Here is a 16,810-nt window from a genome sequence, read left to right on the forward strand (position 1 = left end):
CTATTTAAGTCTGACCTGATTTAGCATACCACCTTAAATTTCTTCTCAACCTTCTTTACTGCAAGAATGTAAAAAAGATAATACAGGAGTAAGCCACTCGACTCCGTAGGTTTGTCTGTCATTCAGGGGAAGAAATGGGTACGGGGACTGGTCAGGTAATGGGGAAGGTGTAGGTTTGAATGAACTGCAGAACAGACTTGAAAGATGGTATGGCATAGCTGCCCACCTATTTGCAACAGCTGAAGTTGATTTAATTGTAACTCATAAGTACATGTGTGCACAGGAGCAATGAAAAACTTACTTGCAGCAGCATCACAGGTACATGGCATCAGAAACACAACATTCACATGGAAAACATAAACAATGTCTAGGGTTGGAAGGTCTCTGATTATGCTGGTTGCTTTACTGAGGCAACAGGAAGTGTAGACGGAGTCCATCGATGGGAGGCTGATGTTGTGGTGTGCTAAGCTGTAGCTATAGTTCTCTGTGATTTCTCGTGGACACGTGCAGATCATTTGCCATTACAAGCCGTGATCTATCCTGATAAGATCCTTTCTCTGGTGCATCAATAAAAATCAGTGAGGATCGAAGGGAAAATACCAAATTTCTTCGGCTTTCTGAGAAAGTAGAGGCACTGGTGAGCTTTCTAGGTCATGGCATCACTTAGTTGGACCAGGGCATGCTATTGGTGATGTTTACTTTCAGGAGCTTGAAGCTCTCAACCCTATTTTGACTTTTGTATTATTGATATAAGCAGTTGCATGTGAAAGGTAAGATAGCATAGTGTGAATGCTGGGGTCTTTGGTGATTAGATGTTAACCTTCTAAAGGAAGAACTTCATGTAGATACTGTCAATGGTTAGTGGGATGAGCCTGTGATGTACTGGGCTTAGTCCACTATTCTGCAGCCTCTTGTGTTCCTGGACATTTAAGTAGCCATACTAGACCATGTTGCAACAAGTCAGGATGCTTTCAACATTACATTTGTAGAGTATTTTGGTGGAGAATTTGTTAGCATGCCAAACCTCCTTAATCTTCAAAGAAAATAAACATGTTTGCACACTTTAACCATTTTATCCATTTTTGGGCACTTTTTTTTGGATTTCAGATGAATGGAACAAAATATCTTTAACAGTGTTAAATAAATTATTTGTAGGAATGAAATAGTTAACATAATCTTCATTTTTTTGTGATTGATTTTGAAATTATCATTCTTTCTGTTTTCATCCCTGTCACTTTCTGCTCTTTCTTGGTAGTTTAGGTGAAATTAGGAATCAAAGTTCAAAGTAAATTTATTATTAAAATACACGTATGTCACTATATACAACTCTGAGATTCATTTTCTTGAGGGCATTCACAGTAGCTACAAGAAACACAATAGAATCGATTAAAGACTGCAGTCAACAGGATGGACATCAACCAATGTGTAAACAAAACAACAAAATGTGCAAATACAAAAACAAATATAATAATAAATAAATAGATAAATAAATAAGCAAACAAACAAACAATGAATATTGAGAATATGAGATGAAGAGTTCTTGAAAGTGATCCTAAATAGGAGCTTTGTGCTTTTGGATGTACAACATTTTTAACCCAGCTACTACTATTGTACTCTGGGCATAGTTTCTACATCCACAAGATCATTAATAATGGATTTAAGATTTATGACAGGATAAAATCATGTCAAAGCTTTTAGCAAGAATGTAAATCAGTTTTCACTTACAGAAATAATTTTTTTCCCGTTGAAGAAAAGCTTTGTTAAAAAGATTTTTATGGCTCAATGGAAAATGCTAGTATTTATGAATAAAAAAGGTGCTCAATTGTTGAATAAAACTATATCTACTATGGACTCTAACACCATTCTCCCTACTTTTTATGAACCATCTTTTTATGAACATCCATAATGTAATCCATTTAAGGAAGAATGCATTGCATGTTGTGGTTCAGAAAAGCTTTTAAGAGTAGTTGTTTTGTTTTGTGTTAACTTTCCTAAGTGCATGCTCCCTTCAGCTGTGTTACACTTCAAATGTGTATTTACACAGCAGTTCACAATTCAGATTGCTAGAATTACTTTGGCAAATTGCCTTGAACTCAAATAACTCAACTGGTAGTCTCAAGATAAGATTGGAGTGGTGTGAAATGAGTAAATTACCTACCAAAAAAAACTTTATAAATGGAGTCAGCGAAAACACAAAACTTGTAATTTACAACTGCCAAACGGCTTCATCAAACTTGTCATCTCAATAGCTCAGAGTTATCAGCACTTTATTTCATGAGCTGTAGAGTGAATTTGGGCCATTTCACTTGTTTTAGTTGTTTTTTTCTTGTCATTGAAAATGCACTTTGTCAATAATTTGTTATAGAGGCCAGCCCATATAAGGTACTCTGATTTTCAATATTTGGATGAGGGTTGGCTATTTTTCATGATTTGTAAACTTGTCCATTTGTGTTTTATTTTAGCATAAAGCTAAGGTAGAAGCCATGATTCTGGACCTGTCTTCCCTCCAAAGTGTCCAGCAGTTTGCCGAAGCCTTCAAGGCTAGGGACCTGTAAGTTGCATTCAAAAACTTTTACTTAACTGATACTGTCTGGTAAGGGAGGGGGAGGAGGGTCCACTGCACAGGATTGAAGTAAGCAGCAGAGAATTGTAAACTTAGTCAGCTCCCACATGGGCACTAGCCTCCATAGTATCCAGGATGTCTTCAAGGAGCGATGTCTCAAAGAGATGGCATCCAGCATTAAGGACCCCTATCACCCTGGTCATGCCTTGTTCTCATTGCTACCATCAGGAAGAAGGTACAGAAGGTAAAAACTCAAGAACAGCTTCTTCCCCTCTGCTATCCGAATTCTGAATGGCCATTGAACCCATGAACACTACCTTACTACTTTTTAATTTCTATTTTTGCACTACTTATTTAACTATTTTATATATATACTTACTGTAATTCAGTTTTTCTCTATTATTATGTATTGCATTGCACTGCTGCCATAAAGTTAACAAATTTCAAGATATATGTCAGTGATATTCAACCTGATTCTGATTCTGATTTCTGTTTTTGTTTAAAATAAAAAAGATTGCTATTCTGGCAGCAGTAACTCCACTTATGATTCATGCTTGAGTGACTTTTATCATAACCAGCTTTATTAGACTAACTGATGTGGTTTTCCTTTCAAATGAAATAAAATAATTTATTACCTCTGTGAACACAAATCCTTCCATTTGGTTACATTTATCCTGACTCTCAATCTGAATTTGAAGGAGGTTTATAATCTGTAGATTAGACTTTGGTGAATCCCCTCGAAATACATGTAAAAACACTGAAAGGACATGTTGAGCTGAAGTCTCATTTTTTTGATCGACTGACATCTTTAAGATTTTTATGTGTTCTGGAAGCTTCGTTTTTAGCCCTATTTTTATTTAAGACAGTTGTGAATCCCATTACCTAGTGATGATGTATAACTATTCTTTCTCTCGTTTGCTGTGAGGTTAAAATCAGTAAAAGGATTATTGCCTTGAATTTACTTTTACAATTATCTTAATGTGTAGTATATCATATATTTTGTAAATGGATGTATTAATCTTATCCTTTATCCAATCCCATCAAATCCCATCAAATTTCCTTCTAGTTGACGAATTTCACTTGATAGAACACATTTTATAAGTAAGAAACAAAATTCTGGAGAAATTCAGTGGGTCATGCAGTGTCTATGGAGGAAGCAACAAAGTTTGACTTCTTCCCTTCCTTTCCAATCCTGATTGAAGAGTCTTGGCCCAAGACGTTGACTGTTTACTCTTTTCCATAGATGTGGCCTGGCCTGCTGAGTTCTTCCAGCATTTTGTGTGTATTGCTTTGGATTTCCAGGGTCAGCAAGTTTTCTCATGTTTGTGATCTATGGAGGAAAATTTTGGGTCGATATCCTTCATTTGGACAGCAGATGAAAGGTCTCAACCTTAAACATCGTGTGTCCATTTCCCTCTATAGATGCTGCCTGATTTACTGAGCGCCATGAGTATTTTGTGTATTGCTCTTGACTTCAGCACTTGCAGTCTTTTTATCCAGATTTTGTAGGTGTTAGGAAAAGCTTAGATTGGAAGATTTATTTCTGATTCTTGGTGTTTTGACCAAATGCTGCTTTCTTCTATTTGGATGGATCAGTACAGCAGAATGTATGGATCTAGTCCTAACCACAAACATTGCATTGAAATGCAAACATTGCTTTCTACTTCATAGTAAAACATACATGGCTTCTGTATTAGAGTCATAGAACACTACAACACAGAAAATGGCCTTTCAGCCCATCTGGTTGTGCTGAACTATTATCCTGCCTAGCCCCATTGACTTGCACCCAAACCATAGCCTTCCATACTCCTCCCATCCATGTACTTATCCAAATTATGTGTGTATGCTTTTAAATGAAGTATCCTGTGATCAATTATTTTCCATGAAAATAGAACAAGAACAGGTCTTTAGCCCGCAGTGTCTGCACTAAACATGTTGCGAAATGAAATTAAATCTCTACTGTCTGAACATGACTCATATTTCTCAATTACCTGTCACTGAAGAGTATTTCAGTCACAAACAAGAGAAAACCTGCAGATGCTGTGAATCCAAGCAACACACACAAAATGCTGGAGGAACTCAGCAGGCCAGGCAGCATCTATGGAAGAGTACAATCCTGCTGAAGAGTCTTGACCCGAAACATCAACTGTACCTTTTTCCATAGATGCCGTCAGTCCTGCTGAGTTCCTCCAGCATTTCGTGTGTGTTGACTGAAGAATATTTCTTCCAATCTCTGGAACCGCTGGAATGGGTTACATATCTGAAACCAGGAGAAAGGGTTGTGCATGATGGTTCCAGGGGTGATTAGTATTAGCTTTAAAATTTTGGAAGATAAAGATATACTTGGGTGTGTCCTGTTGAATCAGATCCTACTAAAATCTATGACATAAAGACTATAAGCGGCAAAGTTTCGTGGGGTGGTGAGGGGTGGAGGGGGGTGGAATTTGCCTTAAATTTAAAAAGGTAGTGAATGAACATTTCTGACCATGTCACTGAGCTTCTTTACACAATTGACACCCAAAAATTCCACATATTGTTCAAATTGCAAGTGCAGAATTAACCCAGTATGTGACTCAGATACTAAATCCAGTGGAGGCTGTATCTCATTGTTCCTAATGTAATAAATGTTTGCATGTACACTCTGTTGGGACGGTTGGATAGATTATTTAAAATAAAATAAACCACAAAATAATAGGCCAAGACCACTCTGTGATCGCAAGTTGCACTGCCAAATATGCACAGTTTACGTTAGTTAAATCAACATTCACAAGTGGAGTGTCTGGCTTACATCCTTTGGTTATGTAAAAGGAACATGAGACAAAAGAATTTGTTTTGGAATTAAATGGAAATTTGAAATTCATATTAAAACAGTAATGTTTTTGTTTCAGTAATTGCAAGTAAGTACATTTGAAAACTTAACCTGGTTCTTAAAATCTAAAAACAAGATTCTGCAGATGGTGGAAATCCAGAAGAACATACATAATATGCTGGAGGAACTCATTAGGTCAGGTAGCATAAGTGGAAAGGAATAAACAGTCGATGTTTTGGGCTGAAACCCTTCATGATGAGGCTCGATGAAGAATTTCGGCCCCAAGTATTCCCCTCCACAGATGCTGCCTGACTTGATGAGTTCCTCCAGCACTTTTTTGTGGTAAAGTTTGAGTTTTTTAAAATATAATATGTATACATCTTGTTGCTCAAACAAAAACAACCATCGTGGGAGAACACCCCCCACCCCCACAAATAACGTACCAAACTGTTCCAGTTATGTGACAAGTTGTTAGTGTTTTTTCAAGTATCCTCAGCTAATAACGATTCATGTGAAGTAGGTATTTATGCTAGAATGCTAAAAATCATCTTTGGAGGAATGCTGTGAGTGCATCTATTGTTGTCCCTCATACCTAGCTCTCTCGTTTTTCCTTTATATATGTAAAATTATGTTAACTTACAATAATAAGAAAATGGTTTTAATAGAGATTTTGAATTTGCTGAAAAAATTGGTCCTTTCACCTCAGTACATATTGCAGCAAGAGAAGCAAACTCATTTTTATTTTATTAGGACAGGAGATTCTGCAGATGCTGGAGATCCAGATAACATATACAAATGCTGGTGGAACTCAGCAGGTCAGGTAGCATCTATGGAAAGGAATAAAGACTCGACATTTCACACTCGACCCTTCAACGGGACCTTGGCCCAAAATGTCAACTCTTTATTCCTTTCCATAGATGCTGCCTGACCTGCTGAGTTCCTCCAGCATTTTGTGTGTTACTCATTTTTTTTTAATACTCATCTTATCAAAATTTAGAAGCTGCAGGATGCATTACTAAGATTAACCTAGGGAAAACCCTCAAGTGGCTTGAGTCAAATCTTGAACAAAGAATGATGATCGTTATTGGGTGTTAATCATCCTATTTCCAGTATATTACTGTAGAACTGCCATATGAAAATGCCTTAGACCCAGCCAGATTTTGTAGCTTGATCATTCGCACTTCTTCAGTTTTAAGATAATTGAGAAATGTATCACTCTATTTGCACCTACCCAGATATTGACCCAGTTGATGCCACCATATAGGAAGGACTGAATAATGTTTGGGCTTGAGCTCATAAGTAGTAAGTAAGTGCATGATTTTCAGGCAGTAGCCAATTGAATAGAGTTACACCTGCATTTCTGGCACTGAGATATCCACGTACTGGGGAATTCCCACAACCGATGATCTCACCTTAAGGACTCTTTGTCTTGTTATTTCATGTTCTAGTTATTTATTAGTATTTGTTTATATTTGCATTTGCATTTGATCCTGTTTATAATCATTGTTCTATAGATTTGCTAAGTATGCCCGCAGGAAAAAGAAATCAGGGTTGTATGTGGTGACATGTACATACTCTGATAATAAATTTTACTTTAAACTTTGAACTTCGAGCAGAAACTCAACTGGACCAGCTACACAAAACTGCAGACAAGAGGTGGTCAGAAACAGGCAATTCACTGCCAAGTGACTCGCTTTCTTGTTTGCTCAGTATCTACAAAGAAGAATTTATTTGATTAATGAAATAGTCTCCACTTCCCTGGATGAATACAACAACAAACATGTTCAAAATGAACTTGGAAAACCAGCAGACCAGGCAGGTCCCATTCCCATTCTGATATGTCTGTCCACGGCCTCCTCTACTGTAAAGATGAAGCCACTCTCAGGCTGGAGGAACAACACCTTATATTCCGTCTGGGTAGCCTCCAACCTGCTGGCATGAACATTCCCATTCTGATATGTCTGTCCACGGCCTCCTCTACTGTAAAGATGAAGCCACACTCAGGCTGGAGGAACAACACCTTATATTCCGTCTGGGTAGCCTCCAACCTGCTGGCATGAACATTGACTTCTCAAACTTCCGCTAATGCCCCTCCTCCCCTTCTTACCCCAATCCCTATTTATTTATTTATTTATTTATTTAATTTCCCCCTCCCCTTTTTTTCTTACTCTCTTTTTTCTCCCTCTGTCCCTCTCACTGCCTGCTCTCTAACTTCTTCTGGGCTCCCCTTCCCCTTTCTCTCACCCTAGGCCTCCCATCCCATGATCCTCTCCCTTCTCCAGCCTTGTATCCCTTTTGCCAATCAACTTTCCAGTTCTTAGCTCCATCCCTCCCCCTCCTGTCTTCTCCTATCATTTCGGATCTCCCCCTCCCCCTCCCACTTTCAAATCTCTTACTATCTCTTCTTTCAGTTAATCCTGACGAAGCTTCTCAGCCTGAAACGTCGACTGTACCTCTTCCTATGGATGCTGCCTGGCCTACTGCGTTCCACCGGCATTTTGTGTGTGTTGCTTGAACTTACAGCATCTGCAGATTTCCTCATGTCCACTATCCACTTGATTGGCCTCTTGGTCTTCACATACTTGTTAGAATGCCTTGGGGCTTTCTTTAATCCTGCTCACCAAGGCCTTCTCATGACCCCTTCTGGCTCTCCTAATTTCATTCTTAAGCTCCTTCCTGCTAACCTTATAACCTTCTAGATCTCTATCGTTACCTAGTTTTTTGAACCTTTCGTAAGCTTTTCTTTTCTTCTTGACTAGGTTTTCAACAGCCTTTGTACACCACGGTTCCTGTACCCTACCATCCTTTCCCTGTCTCATTGGGACATACCTAGGCAGAATGCCACGCAAATATCCTTTGAACATTTGCCACATTTCTACCGTACATTTCCCTGAGTACATCTGTTCCCAGTTTATGCTTCCAAGTTCCTGCCTGATAGCTTCATATTTCCCCTTACTCCAATTAAATGCTTTCCTAACTTGTCTGTCCAAAGCTATGATAAAGGAGATAGAATTGTGATCACTATCTCCAAAATGCTCTCCCACTGAGAGATCTGACACCTGACCAGGTTCATTTCCCAATTCCAGATCAAGTACAGCTTCTTCTCATGTAGGCTTATTTACATACTGTGTCAGGAAACCTTTTGACAAACTCCATCCCATCTCAACCCCTTGCTCTAGGGAGATGCAATCAATATTTGGGAAATTAAAGTCTCCCACCACTCCAATCCTGTTATTATTACACCCCTCCAGAATCTGTCTCCCTAGCTGCTCCTTGATGTCCCTGTTTCTATTGCGTGGTCTATGAAAAACATCCAGTCAAGTTATTGACCCCTGCCTGTTCTTAACTTCCACCCACAGAGACTCAGTAGACAATCTCTCCATGACTTCCTCCTTTTCTGCAGCCGTGACACTATCTCTGATCAGCAGTGCCACGCCCCCGCCTCTTTTGCCTTCCCTCCCTGTCTTTTCTGAAGCATCTAAAACCTGGCACTCGAAGTAACCATTCCTGCTCGGGAGCCATCCAAGTCTCTGTAATGGCCACAATATCATAGCTCTGATCCATGCCCTAAGCTTATCCACATTGTTCATGATGCTTCTTGCATTAAAATAGACATACCTCAAACCATTGGTCTGATGCATCCTTTCTCTAAGCACTGTCTCCAAGCTTTCTCTATATATGAGCCAACTGCCCCTTCCTCTCTGTCTTCAGTTCAGTTTCCACTCTCCAGCAATTCCAGTTTAAACTCTTCCCAATAGCCCTAGCAAGCCTCCCTGCCAGGATGTTGGTCCTCCTCGGATTTGAGTGCAACCCATCCATTTTGTACAGGTCACACCTGCCCCAAAAGAGGTCCCAATGATCCAGAAATCTGAATCCCTGCCCCCTGCTCCAATCCCTGAACTACGAATTTATCCTCCGCCTCACTCTATTCCTATACTCACTGGCACGTGGCACAGGCAGTAATTCCGAGTTTACTACCTTTGAGGTCCTGCTTCTCAACCCTAACTCCCTGTTCTCTGTTTTCAGGACCTCCTCCCTTTTCCTACCTATGTCATTGGTGGCAATATGTACCATAACCTCCGGCTGTTCACCTTCCCACTTCAGGATATCGTGGACATGATCAGAAACATCCCGGACCCTGGCACCTGGGAGGCAAACTACCATTCGTGTTTCTTTCCTGTGTCCACAGAATCGCCTGTCTGACCCCCTAACTATAGAGTTCCCTATTACTGCTGCCTTCTTCCTTTCCCTACCCTTCTGAGCCACAGGGCCAGACTCTGTGCCAGAGGCACGGCCACTGTTGCTTCCCCCAGGTAGGCTGTCATCCACAACAGTACTCAAACTGAAGTACTTATTGCTAAGGAGTACAGCCACAGGGGTACCCTCTCGTATCTGACTCTTGCCCTTCCCTCTCCTGACTGTTACCTGCTTATCTGTCTCCCAAGGCCCTGGTGTGACTACTTGCCTATAGCTCCTCTCTATCACCTCCTCACTTGCCCTGACCAGGCGAAGGTCATCGAGCTGCATCTCCAGTTCCCTAACCCGGTCCCTAAGGAACTGCAGCTCAACACACCTGGTGCAGATGTGGCCGTCTGGGAGGCTGTGAGTCTCCCAGACTTCCCACATCTGTTATGCAGTACAGAACACCGGCCTGACAGACATACTCCCTGTTTCTGTTCTTCACAAAACCTCGCCTCGACCCGTTATCGCCAAAGCCCGAGTGAGCCAAAGCCCTACTACCCTGCCTCAGATCACTCCGTTGATGACCGCTCCGCTAGGCAGTGTCTCCCTTTTATGCCTGAAACCTCCCCTGCTATCTAACTCACGATTGGTACTCGGTTATAGCCGCTGATAGGCCGCGTAGAATGGATAAACACTGTCGAAGCTCCCTTTTTAAATAACCGCCGCCGACCTGCGAGAAATCCCTCTTGGTGAAGCTCTGTTGATGCCGCTGATAGGCCACGTACAATGGACTAGCGCTCTCGCTTAGTATCTCCACAATCTCTTCAGACGCCTTTCAGAACCCTGGCATGTAGTCCATCTGGTCCAGGTGACTTATCTACCTTCAGACTTCTCAGCTTCACCGGAATTAATTTCATATGGCAGTAAGTTGTAATCAGACTTCTTCTCATGAGACGGACTTGTGACCTAGACCATTTTGATACGTAGGCTCTTTGACTGAATAGCAGCAACAGGAGCGTTTGAACGACTGGTGCAAGATACTGGAAAGACTGAGAAAAGAGCAAGCATGAGGGAAAAAAGAAAGAATCTTTCATGCAGTACCTTCCACAAACTTAATACATCCCAAAAGATCTCAAATAAACTTCTCTTGAAGTGTACTTAACTGGTGTTACACAGGAGAGTTCCTAATATTGATGGAGATTAAAGATTAGCTTATGTGTCACATGTACATTGAAAATGCAGTGAAATATGTCATTTCTGTCAAATCAAATCAGCAAGGATTGTACTGGGTGGTCATTAAGTGTCGCCACACTTCTGGAATCAACACAGCATGCCCATAACCTACTAAGCCTAACCTGTGCATCTTTGGAATGTGGGAGGAAACCCATGTGGTCAGAGGGAGAATGTATAAATTCCTTTCAGGCAGTGATGAGAATTGAACCTCAATCATTGATTGCTAGCTGGCACTGTAAAGTGATATGCTTATCCTTATGTTACTGTACCATGTAGGGTTTACAGTTGAAAAATAACTGAGTAGATGTCTGTTTCTCTTTGATGAAAGTTGTGGGATCTCTGTTTGGGATGACACACAAGTGCCTTGGTTTAAACTGGCACGCTCACTCACTGCCCTCTCACTACAGGACCTTTAAAATTGTAGTGGTGCTGCTTTGGAATGCTAGAATAAGTGGAAGTAGACTTAAACCCACAACCTTTGTAAATGGAGGCATCGTGCTGCCACTGAGCCTGAAAATTAGAATTCAGATAGGAAATAAAACAAAATACACCATACGTTCTCATTATGTGGAAAGTCAGAAGCTTGTAATTCATTAGAATGTAATTTTAACAACCAGCGCACTAAATATAGACTGTCTTTTCCCAAAGAATAAGATACAGTACATTCAAATTTTAATTCCTCTACTTTGTTATATGTTCTGTTTTTTTAGATTTTGCTGAGTAGATGATTTAAACTGGCTGTAAGGTGAAAGACTAAAAAATGATGGACATGTAATTTCTATTGCTTTACAATTTTGAGCTGCTGTTTTGAACAGAGTTTGTCAATTGACCCAGGCAGACCAATTCTTGGCTGAATAGTTTATCGAGATGTCAATGTAATAGAACTCTCTCATTGTACAACAGTCTTTCAGTGTAATGCACTCTGGTAAACCACATGATGCTTGTATGTTGAAGGCTGATTTACTGACTGTCACTGAACTCTAGACTCAGATAAACAGTTGGCTTGGAGTTCATCCGAAACCCTTAAGTTAATGTAAATAATCAAGGTCTTTTAATGCAAATTATGTAATTAAGTTTCTGTTGTCACTGATGCTTGTTTATGCAAATTGCATCTTTTTGAGGAAGTCTGGTGATTATTAACAACAGAAACCTATCACTTCTCTCTTCTATTCCCCATTCTGGCCTCTGACATCTTCTTCTCACCTGCCTTTCACCTCTGCTTGATGCCCTTCCTTCTTCCTTTTCTCCTATGGTACACGGTCCTCTCCTACCAGATTCCTTCTTCTCCAGCCCTTTTACCTTTCCCACCCACCTGACTTCACCTGTCACCTTCCAGCTATTCTCCCTTCCCTCTCCCTTCCCCCCCAACTTTTTATTCTGACGTCTTCCACCTTCCTTTCCGGCCCTGAAGAAGGGTATCAACCCGAAACATCGATTCTTTATTCGTTTCAATAGATGCTTTCTGACTTGCTGAGTTCCTCTAGCATCTTTTGCATGTTGCAAATAGAAAATGCTGGAAAATCACACCAGCTCAAATAGCTTCTGGAGTAAAAAGTACAGCAAACATTTTGAGTTTATGACCCTTCATCAGAATATTTATATTGTTACTTAAACTTATTTTGGTTATTTTTCAGGCCTTGTGTGTATTTTTTCATTGATTCTTTGTTCTACTCTGAATCCTGAGACCGGTGGGTGCGTGGAATGCACTGCCAACGAAGGTGGTAGAGGCAGATACAATGGTGTCTTTTAAGAGACTCTTAGATGGGTACATAGAGCTTAGAAAAGTAGAGGGCTATGCAGTAGGGAAAATCTAGGCAGCTTCTTGAGTAGGTTACATGGTCAGCACAACATTGTGGGCTAAAGGTCCTGTAAATTTTCTATGTTTCTTTGTTTACCCATATGAAAATGAATCTCGGAGCAGTGTATTGTGGTCTACACATATTTAGATAATGAAGTTACTTTGAACTTTGGTATTGATGTGTTTTTATGCTCTAGCAATTATTTCATCCTCCTTCGCATTCATGTGCTGAAGAATAGCAGCAAACAGTCTTAAGCACAATATCTTAATAAATTTATTATTATCTTGCCAATTAAGTAGTGTACTGATGGACACAAAACAAAATAGTTTTGTTCTACTGTGCTGTCTGCTTCCATTAGTTGATGGAATATTTTTAAGTTTGCATAGAAAGTTGAGTGTCAACATGAACAATAATTTCACTTCAGAAGACCGGAACCATTTTGAGCAGTTTGTGCCCTGATCACTGATTGCATCTACTGCAGTTTCGAGCATAACTTTCTGTCAGATTGTCCTGATTGCTGGAACTACTCCTTTCCATCTCATCTTGCAGTAAGCCTTGCCTAGTAACATACCTTGCAGACAACCCCTGCCATTCTATTTTATTGTTCTTTGTAGTTCATACTGTTAATAAGGCTTTGCACCAACGAAATGCTTCTGATTACAGTTGTAAGAAACAAAATATGTAAACTGTTGATTTAGTAAAAACTTGCAAGACTATAAATTGCTTATACATCTCAAGTTCTCAATATATATTTTTTGTATTAGTACAGTTTGTCTTCTTTTGCACATTTGTTATTTGTCAGTCTTTATTTGTGTATATATTTTCATTGATTCTAATGCATTATTTGTTCTACTGTGAAAGCCTCCAAGAAAATGATTATCAGGGGAGTATTTTTTGATATATACATACTTTGATAATAAACTTACTTTGAATTGCAGTTGCGTAATTCACTTTCTTAAACCGGTGTGCTTTTGTGTGGTCCATTTTTAATACGTTTCTGCATAGGGGCATAAGAAGTTAAACTAATTCATTGCATTACTTGATATTCCTATAAGGAATTATTTTGAAGTAAAAATGCTGTGCAACAGGTTATTGAGTTACTATGACCCATTAAAATAATGTAATAAAGTTACATATATTAAACAGCAGCTCTGTGGGTAATACCTAAAGGACAGCACACATGGCACAATCATTTGTCTGAAAGTGGTCCTGACAGAGAAATAAACCACTGCTCTTCTATTCACACGTGCAGTATAAAAATAATTTTCTTAATACACTATACAATAAAGTGACATATGATCTTAGCTTGTAATTTTAAAAAAGTCTATAAAGTATCTGTATCTGTCAGAGAGCTACATGAAATGGAACTACATTTTGAAAGAAATAATTATGTTTTTCAGGATTTATTGTGACCTATTAAGAAAAGGATAAAGGGGGAAAATGGCTTATTAAATTGAATATTCACAGTGGGCTTCTAAAGTTAAAGGTTCATGCGTACAGTGGCTGGTATGACTCCAGGCAGTGCTTTCCACTCAACATTGCCACGTGCTATGACAGTAATAATTCTCTGAACACTAAAGCATTTCGCTGAAGGAACCTGACGCTTAATAATATTCAGTAAATACCCTGGTGGATGAATCGGTGGCTGCAGGAGACATCCAGCTGGTAGAGCAGTATAGAGCAAAGTTGCAAGTAGCTGCCTAATAATTCACAAAAGAGAATCGCATTGTGATTTGAATAATTAGTTGTGAAAGCCTTACTTGCAAACAGTATATCCTTAGTGTCCACTGCTCCCTGTTGTGGATTTTTCTTGGAACAAGAAATCTGCAGCTAATTTTATGAATTTAATGTTTTTGTGCCTGCCTTTTAAGTCACAAGCCTTAAAATGAGATCTTGTGGTTTTTGTTTACAGTGCTACATAGTCCAATCTTGACTTCACCTTGAGCAGATTGTGCTGGTGATGGCTTCTAGGTGATATTGAATGGGATACTTCTAGTAATGATGAATGTTGGTAAACCTGAGCTGTTAATGATATCAGCATTCCCATTTTGCTCCTTCTGTCCATATGAATGTCAGTTGGAGAACAAAGTTCCATGCAATAGACACTGTGGTGCGAACTTGTTGCTTTTCTTTCTGTTTCAGGAAATGCTTGGCTGACATCTGATTACCTGAGCAGGCAGCTTCATAACTGGCTGTAGGCTGCTCAGATATCTCCAAAATCTGAGTGTGTTACATTGAGCATAAAACAGAGTATGTGCCAACCCTTTAACCCACTCCAAGATCAATATGACCCTTCCTTCCCACATAGAATTCCATTTTTCTTTCCTAGAGTCTCTGAAATGTCACTAATGTACCAGCACACACCAGTCCTCATGGAGTGATCAGAAGTAGAAAGAGTGAGCAATTTCCTGGGTGTCAACATCTCTGAGGAACTAATCTGGACCCAACAACCCAACAGGGGGAACTTCTTTACTCAGAGAGTGGTAGCTGTGTGGAACGAGCTTCCAGCAGAAGTGGTTGAGGCAGGTTCGATGTTGTCGTTTAAAGTTAAATTGGATAGATATATGGACAGGAAAGGAATGGAGGGTTATGGGCTGAGTGCAGGTCAGTGGGACTAGGTGAGAGTAAGAGTTCGGCACGGACTAGAAGGGCCAAGATGGCCTGTATCTGTGCTGTAATTGTTATATGGTTATATGTTGATGTTGCTACTAAGAATGCACGACATCGGCTATACTTCATAAGGAGTTTGAAAAGATTTGGTACGTTACCAAAATCACTTGAAAATTTCTACAGATTACTGTGGAGAGCATGCTAACTGACTGCGTCACCATCTGGTAGGGGGCGGTGCTACGTCAGAGGATCGAAGTAAGCTGCAAAGAGTTGTAAGCTTTGTCAGCACCATCATGGGCACTAGCCCCTGTAGTATCCAGGGCATCTTGAAGGAGTAGTGACTCAAAGAGGGGCTGTCCATCATTAAGGACCCTCATCATCCAGTACAGGCCTTATTCTCATTGCTGTCATCAGGAAGGAGTGTGAAGGCGCACATGCAACAATTCAGGAACAGCTTCTTCTCCTCTGCCGTCTGATTTCTGAATGGATGTTGAACCTGTGAATACTACTCACTACTTTTTTATTACTATTTTTGCACTACTTATTTAATTTAAATATTTAATATGTATATTTACTGTAGTTCAGATTTTTTTCTCTATTATTACGTATTACACTTTACTGCTGCCGCAAAATTTCATGACATAAGCCAGTGATATTCAGCCTTTATCTGCCTCTACCATCTCTTGCAGCAAGTTCTACACACCTGCCAATTTCTTTACTACTGGCAGCAAACAATAGGATTCCCTTAGCTTCGTGGGCTTTCATGTACAGGAAAGGTATCCGTACCCTCAATGTGCAAGTTGTATTGTGGATCAAGAATTTCCTCATGGTACATGCAATGTTTTCGAATTAAGGCCACTCTGCTGAACATTTTCAGTGGCCAGCACTGTCTGGATGAGGAGAAGCGCTCCCTGCTATGTCCACTCAAGCCTGTGTGCTCTCTAATTGAACCAAATTACAGCAGGGATGTTCATGGGACAGAATCATTTTGGTCAATCTCAAGAATCCCAAAGGGTCTGCATAAGTCTTGGGGATATGTTATAGTACAAACCAATTAGCTGCAGAGACATTGTTAGTCAGGAAGTATCTATAGAAAGAGGGGCAGTCAATGTTGCAAGTCTATGACCCTTCATCAGAGCAGACCCAAAATGTTGACTGTTTCTGTTTCCACAGATACTGACTGATTTTGCATCTATGGAAAAGAATAAGCAGTCTATGTTTCTGGCCAAGACCTTTCTTCAGGCCTGGGGGTGGGGGAGAGATGCCTGAATTACACAGTGGGAAAGATCAAGGGCAGGAGAAGAGATCCCCTATCGGTGAACAAAATTCCCCCCACCTCCATTCCCCATGCTGACTTTTTACTACTTCTCACCTGTCTAATACTTCCTCCTGGGTCCCCTCCTCCTTCCCTTTCCCCTATTGTCCACCTCCCTCTCATCTTAGATTCTTTCTTCTCTAGCCCTTGATCTTTCCCATCCAGCTGGCTTCACCTATCACCTTCCATCCAGCCTCTTTCCCCTCCCCCACCATTTAATTCTGGCATCCCATGCCCACACTTTAGAAAGTTCCCTCACCTGGCTGTACTTCTACTCCCAACTTAAAGACAGAGACTAA

General features: G+C 40.2%; 1 protein-coding gene across 5 annotated transcripts in view; it reads left to right on the forward strand.

Annotated features, from left to right (window-relative positions):
* Positions 1-16,810, forward strand: part of wwox (WW domain containing oxidoreductase) — a 1,166,408-nt gene that overhangs the window by 334,706 nt on the left and 814,892 nt on the right. For all 5 annotated transcript variants that reach the window (XM_072279200.1, XM_072279197.1, XM_072279198.1 and 2 more), the window contains exon 6: positions 2,463-2,551. In XM_072279200.1, coding sequence (XP_072135301.1) covers positions 2,463-2,551 — 89 coding nt within the window. The remainder of the gene's footprint in view (positions 1-2,462; positions 2,552-16,810) is intronic.

Source organism: Mobula birostris, chromosome 15, assembly GCF_030028105.1.
Source record: "Mobula birostris isolate sMobBir1 chromosome 15, sMobBir1.hap1, whole genome shotgun sequence".
Taxonomy (NCBI): domain Eukaryota; kingdom Metazoa; phylum Chordata; class Chondrichthyes; order Myliobatiformes; family Myliobatidae; genus Mobula; species Mobula birostris.